The sequence below is a fragment of the Sinocyclocheilus rhinocerous genome, unplaced genomic scaffold (genome assembly GCF_001515625.1).
Source record: "Sinocyclocheilus rhinocerous isolate Xijiao unplaced genomic scaffold, SAMN03320098_v1.1 scaffold99, whole genome shotgun sequence".
Taxonomy (NCBI): domain Eukaryota; kingdom Metazoa; phylum Chordata; class Actinopteri; order Cypriniformes; family Cyprinidae; genus Sinocyclocheilus; species Sinocyclocheilus rhinocerous.
The window spans coordinates 1,351,076-1,358,426 of record NW_015670981.1 but is presented as its reverse complement, the minus strand read 5'-3'; the positions used below and the strand labels follow the sequence as shown (position 1 = coordinate 1,358,426).

At 34.5% G+C, this 7,351-nt stretch overlaps 1 protein-coding gene across 1 annotated transcript in view; it reads left to right on the top strand.

The window, feature by feature from the left end:
* LOC107734539 (phosphatidylinositol 4-phosphate 5-kinase type-1 beta-like) overlaps nucleotides 1-7,351 on the top strand; it is a 23,889-nt gene that overhangs the window by 8,489 nt on the left and 8,049 nt on the right. The window contains exons 2-7 of the mRNA XM_016546528.1: nucleotides 427-620; nucleotides 1,414-1,497; nucleotides 1,641-1,689; nucleotides 1,800-1,884; nucleotides 3,003-3,158; nucleotides 4,880-5,015. Of these exons, the coding sequence (XP_016402014.1) occupies nucleotides 448-620; nucleotides 1,414-1,497; nucleotides 1,641-1,689; nucleotides 1,800-1,884; nucleotides 3,003-3,158; nucleotides 4,880-5,015 (683 nt within the window). The 5' untranslated portion in view covers nucleotides 427-447. The remainder of the gene's footprint in view (nucleotides 1-426; nucleotides 621-1,413; nucleotides 1,498-1,640; nucleotides 1,690-1,799; nucleotides 1,885-3,002; nucleotides 3,159-4,879; nucleotides 5,016-7,351) is intronic.

Here is a 7,351-nt window from a genome sequence, read left to right as displayed (position 1 = left end):
AAGGAGGGGGCTTTGTAGAAAACGAAGCGTTTGAGAGAGGCGGGGCATAGAGGACCTACAATAATGTACAGTATTTGAAAAATAATGTGTTTTTTGAACATTAAAGCATGTCAGCATATTCTGTTACACCAAATACACAAAATAATGATCTTTAAAAAAGCATCATATGACCCCTTTAATGTACTAAAATAATTCAAACTAAAACTGAAATAAAATTAATAAAAACTATATAGACATTTGTATTTGTACGCCCTTAAACATGAACTTAGCAAACAAGAGTTTCGCAGAATGAGGGTTATCATCTTGACAAAGAGAAAAAACAGCAACGGTACAGTGGCCAAAGACAAGGTACATTCATCAGGAGGATTTTGGCAGTGGTCCTTGTCAGATTGTGGTGAGTTAAATGTTGTGTTGTATATCATGCAGGTGCTGGAGAGTTTTAAGATCATGGACTACAGTCTGCTGTTGGGGGTGCACGTTCTGGACCAGAGTCACAGAGAAGGAGACGTCAACATTGTGGATGGGAAGAGGACCGTGGGACAGAAAGTTCTTTACTCCACTGCCATGGAGTCTATTCAGGGAGACGGAAAGGCAGCAGAGGCTTTGACCACAGACGACACGTGAGTCCCTGACATTAAAACCAGTGTTGTCCTGTTCATGAACATTCAAAATGGGTGTGTTGCAAATAAATTTTTTTAGTGCGTGTTTTAGTAAAAAATGTTTTGTGTTTAGCCAGTGAATGGCACAAAAGAGCTGTTATATTTCACCCCAAAATCTGAAGAAAGAAATGTAAATGATATTTTACTGAAGAAAATGTTTATTTATATACATTATTATTTATAGATACTATTTATGTATTATGTGTATTATTCTATATGTATTATAAAATTATTTATTATTAACTTTAGTATTTTGTTAAGCTGCATTTAATTTATGATTTCATTTATAAACTGTCATATCCGAAATAAATTAAATATAAATTAAATTTAAAGAAAGTTTAATTTTATTAATATATTAATATTAATTTATTTATTAAATTTATTAATTATTAATTTATTTATAAATTATAGATAATTTATATTTCTAATTATATATATATATATTTCAAACTATATATATGTGTGTGTGTGTGTGTGTGTGTGTGTAGTCATGTCTTTAAAAAATCTTTGTATTTATTTAGAATAATAAGTAGTACAAATAAAAACATGAATATAAAATTGTTGCATTATAGCAATTAGAATTTGTCACAGTGCAAAAAATCTTATTGCCACTAAAAATAAGATTTATGTTTTTTATGGATTATTTATTTATTTAGTGGTGAAATGGCTTGTCTTGAACTTAATATGTTTTTGTGAGATTTCCCAGCCACTAATAACCTAATATAATGTAAACACAATGTTTCTTTTTACACAGAATGGGAGGCATTCCTGCAAAAACACACAGGGATGAGAAACTACTAATTTTTCTAGGCATTATTGACATCTTGCAGTCTTACAGGTAAGCCTGGTGTCAGTTTACAACAAACCCAAGAGCCCAAATGCCATGTTACACACCAGCTTACAGCATATTCGCTCAATGCACCGTCTTTAAATGAACTCCCTCATCCCTGACGAGATCTCTCACTCTCATTTCCCACCAAGATTCATTAAGAAGCTGGAGCACTCCTGGAAGGCACTCGTCTATGATGGTGTAAGTCTATATATCTCTCTGCCCTCTTCGTTTATGAATAGACTATTCATATCACTGGGGGAATTAAAGACGCTTCCTGGTTTAATTGTCTTGTATTCTCTTTCTCCTAGGATACGGTGTCTGTGCACAGACCGAGTTTCTATGCAAACAGATTTCTCAAGTTCATGAGCTCCAGAGTATTCAGAAAGATTCAGCGTAAGTCAACAACACAAGCAAACTGATTCAGTATTACATAATCACAATGGGTTACATTTTGAATATTAAAGGTTATAGGTGCAACTTGCATCGGCACAATTCATTTTTAAGAAAATGTGATAACACTGCACAAAAATGTGTTATTTGTTAACATTAATTAATGCATTAGTTAACATAAACTATGAACAATATATTTTTACAGCACTTTGTTGATGTGAAATACAGTTGTAAAAGTTTTGAAAACAATAATACAAATACAAACGTTCATTTCTTTGTTCATGTTCATAGTGCATTAATTAATTTTAACAGATACAACTTAAAAATGCATTAGTAAATATAGAAATTAAGACTAATAAATATTGTTGATTGTTGTCATTGTTAGTTAAGGTTAAATAATATAGTTAACTAATGTTAACAAATTAAACGTTATTGTTAATTGTTACTGATTATATAATAATTAAGAAATAGTTTAAGCCTGTAAATCTAATTGCATATATCTGTGGATATGAAAAAGAAGAATTATATCAATCTAAAAGAAGATATGCAAAGTAACTGCCACAGTACTAGGATGTTCTGGGTGGTTGCCAGGGTGTTGCTATGCAGTTGCTAGGTGGTTTCTTAGTTGTTTTCTATGATATTCTGGCCTCTAGATTAAAAATGATCAAGCAATGGAATTAGAATTAGAATTAATCTAATTAATAGTTGGAAAAAGATCCTATTTCAAACTTCCTGTCAGTGACAATACATAAGAACAGAAGTTGCATCAATGTTCTTGCTCGACCGTCATTCTTTTTCAACTTCAATTTCATTACTAAGAACATTTTGAAACAACATTACATCAGTGCACACAACAGCAGAACTTCTCCTTCCTCTTTCTACAGCTTTACAAGAATCAGAAACTGTAATACACTCCATTAATCTGATTTTTATAAGCCAAATTAAAATAGCAGAATATAGATTTATTTTGATCCTTTCTAATAAAGTTAGACAGCAGACCAAGATTTCATTTCACGGTCTATTTGTCTGCTGCCAGGTAACAGTTAGGGGAGAGTTATATCATCATACTTTCAGTTCAATTAGGACAATGTCCATAGTTAATCTCTTTGTCGCACATCCAGCAAATCGTTTCTCCCCGAGCAAGAGGGCGCGGAACTCCATTTCAGCGCTCAAATGCTCTTCTCAAGAAGTGCTGTCCTCACAGAAGGAGGAGAAGGCCGAGGAGAGGACGGACAGACTTGGAGGAGCCCAAAGTCTTGCCAGTCTGGATGGACAAGGTGGGCACTGATTATATGAAACTATATGAAAACTGCTGATTTTAAGGCTAGAGGGCTTTTCACATGTGAAGAGACATTTTAAACTCTGGATTAACATAATCATGGGCTATCATGTTTCATATTTTACTCTGGATTCGTTTAAATTTAAAGTTTTCACATTGTACATCTGTAAGCCCCGGGGTTAAAGAGATAGTTCTCCCAAACATGAAAATTCTGTCATCGTTTACTCACTCTCCACTTGTTCCAAACCTGTATGAATTTCTGTCTTCTGTTGAACACGAAAGAAGATATTTTGAAGAAGTTCTTATATGAAACTATATGAAAACTGCTGATTTTAAGGCTAGAGGGCTTTTCACATGTGAAGAGACATTTTAAACTCTGGATTAACATAATCATGGGCTATCATGTTTCATATTTTACTCTGGATTCGTTTAAATTTAAAGTTTTCACATTGTACATCTGTAAGCCCCGGGGTTAAAGAGATAGTTCTCCCAAACATGAAAATTCTGTCATCGTTTACTCACTCTCCACTTGTTCCAAACCTGTATGAATTTCTGTCTTCTGCTGAACACGAAAGAAGATATTTTGAAGAAGTTGACAGTAGCCATTGACTTCCATAGTATGGAAAAAAAAATACTATGGAAGTCAATGGCTACCGTCAGCTGTTTGGTTACCAATATTCTTTAAAAATATCTTCTTTTGTGTTTTGGAACAAGTGGAGTGTGAGTAAATGATGACAGATTTTTCATTTTGGGGTCAACAACATTAGCCAGGGTTAAAAATGGCATTAGTCTGGGGTTAAAAAGATACCCTGGGTTAAATGCGGTGTAAAAAGCCCTTGATTTGCATCCTATGCCATCACCAAAGACAAATGGTGACATTTACTTACAAGCATCAGTTCTATCACTGTTGACATACCATACAGGAAGTGTCTGCTTTTCTATCTCATGCAATATCTTTTGGAAAAACCCTGAAAACTGAGCTGCCATCTGAGACATTTTTTTTCCAGACAGTCACGTCTTCCTCATTCAATTCACATTTACTACCTGAACACAAACCTTAGTGCTCAGCGGCAGAAGTTACTCAATGTCTTTGCATTGACTTTTTGCGCTGCTATATTAGTCATCAGCTCAGAGCTGCTGCTAGATATGAATTATAATAAAAAATGTGCTAGCTTACCCTTCAAAAGTTTGGGGTCAGTCTGTTTTTAAAAAGAAATACATACTTTTATTCAGCAAGGATACATTAAATTGATCAAAAGTTACAGTAAAGACATTTACAATGTTACAAACGATTTCTGTTTAAAATAAATTCTATTGAACGTTACTCATCAAAGAATCCTTAAAAAATGCATCGCAGTTTTCACAAAAATATTAAGCACTGTTTTCACCATTGATAATAATAATAAATGTTCTTCAGCAGCAAATCAGCATATTAGAATGATTTCTGAAGAATCATGTGACACTGGAGACTGGAGTAATGATGCTGAAAATTCAGCGTTGACATCACAGGAATAAATTGCATGTTAATATATATTAGAAAATGGTTATTTTAATTTGTAATAATATTTCACAATGTTTCACATAAGAGACTTCTTACAAACACATTAATATCTTGCCGACTCCAAACTTTTGAACAGTAGTTTAGTTACTTTGTCATGCACTGTACATTTATTCCTCCCAGTCACCTCATGTGGTTGTTATTGTCATCTCATACTACAGTGTTCTGGTCCTATAACCGTCCTGACCTGGTCCCTCAGACTCCTTACCCATATGAAGCCTCTTCCTTGAGCCACACCCTCTCCCCGCCCTCTATTTACGTCACAGATCGGTACCGGGAGGCCAAATCAAACGAAAGGTGATACCTTTCACACACATCTCACAAACCTTCAGACCCATAAACCTGACACACACCTGTTACCTTCTCACATCTCCTCTTCTGTTCCCTCCACAGAGATACTGAAAGGAGTAGTTCAACTAAAATATGAAAATTCAATCATCAGTTACCAAACACATTTGACTTTTTTTCCCCCATGGAACACAAATGGAGAATTTTTTTAGCCACATAGTCGTGATGAATGAGGACTAAACACTAAATTCAGATTCATCAATCGGAACGAATTCAATCCAAGTGAAACACAAGTTGGGCATGTAAACACAGAGTTAAACTCAAGAACCAGATTAGTTCAATTCATCAACAAATCATTCTGAGCAGTTCTGTGAACTGAATCAATTGCTTCATTGACAAGATCTGACTCAAAAGATTCCTACATAAATCTAGTTTAGCTACTTCTCTCATTTACACACCAAGGAAAGCTAGATGTCATGATTTTTGTCATTTGATTTCAGTTTCAAGTTGTATAGACTACTTTTATGGTGCATTTGAATCATTTTTGAGCCTAAAAACCTTCATTTATTGTAACTGCATAGAAAAGAGCAACAAATACTTACAATTCCTCTTGTGTTCCACTGAAGAAAGAATGTGATGTGAGTTAGGAATGACATGAGGGTTGAGTAAATAATGACAAACCAGATCAGTTCAGTTCATTAATGAATCTTTCAGAGCGAGTTTGTTAACTGAATCAATTGATACATTGAAAAGATTCAGTTCAAAATAATAATTCCTTCACAAATCAAACTTATCTCATGGAGATACACACCAAGGAGAGCTAGATATCATATTTTTTGTCATTTGATTTCATTTTCAAGTTTTATAGACTACTTTTATGGTGCGTTTGAGTCATATTTTAAGCCTTAAAAAACTTCATTTATTGTAATTGCATGGGAAAGAGCAACAAATACTTAAAAATCCTTTTGTGTTCCACTGAAGAAAGAGTTAGGAACGACAGGAGGGTTGAGTAAATGATGACAAATATTTCATTTTTGTGTGAACTATTCCTTTAACTCACCAAGTCACCTTGAATATAGTCAAACAAAGTCACAATGTAACACTTCGAGATCAATGTCTTATATCCTGCTACAGCGTGAGCAGTTGACCAGGTGCTGTCATGCTACACTTGCTCTGTTGCTGGATTCTTTGTGTTTGGTTTTCACTGATCTCCTCACCTTTGACACACACCTGTTTTAAGAGGAATTCCTGTGAAAACACCTCATGAAAATTTCACCTGCTTGCTAAGGACAAATATAATAGAGGTATTGTTTTATGACACACAATACCACAAAAGGGGGCATTCGGTGTTCCCCAGTTTGAACAATGATTATTGAGTTAAAAGAGCTTTGTCAGATGCCATCCTGTTGACTTAAAGGGTTAGTTCACCCAAAAATTAAAAACTGAAGATGGGTCATGGATGATGGGTCTTCCAGCATGACAATGACCCAAAATACCGCCAAGGCAACAAAGGAGTGGCTCAAAAAGAAGCACATTAAGGTCATGGAGTGGCCTAGCCAGTCCCCAGACCTTAATTCTATAGAAAATCTGTGGAGTGAGCTGAAACTTTGAGTTGCCAAGAAACCTTAAGGATTTAGAGAGAATCTTTAAAGAGGAGTGGAACAAAATCCCTCCTGAGATGTGTGCAAACCTGGTGACCAACTACAAGACACGTCTTACCTCTGTGCTTGCCAACAAGAGTTTCTCCACCAAGTTTTGCTTGGGGATCAAATACTTATTTGACTCACTGAAATGCAAATCAATTTATAACCTTCGTACAGTGTTTTTTTTTTCTGGATTTGATATTCTCTCTATCCGTTAAAATAAACCTACCATAAAAATTATAGGCCCTTAATTTCTTTGTAAGTGGGCAAACTTACAAAATCAGTAGGGGATCAAATAATTATTTTCCCCACTGTAACTCCGACTGGATTCGTCTGAAAGAAGAAAGTCATATACACCTAGGATGCTTCGAGGGTAAGTAAAACACAAGCGAATTTTCTTTTTGGGTGAACTAACCCTTTAATCAACATAATAGGTTAATTAGAGGTTGTTGCTAAGGCAAACATGACTATTGTTATTGCTTACACTTAATGTTAAGGATTTACAATGTTTCAGATGGTACGTTGGGGATCGCTAAGATTTTGCTAAGTTTTTATGTTCACCAAGGCTGCATTTATTTGGTTAAAAACTGTGGAAAAAATGTGAAATATTATTACAATTTAAAATATGTTTTCTGTTTATATATATTTTAAAATGTAATTTATTCCTGTGATGCAAAGCTGAATTTTCAGCATCATTACTCC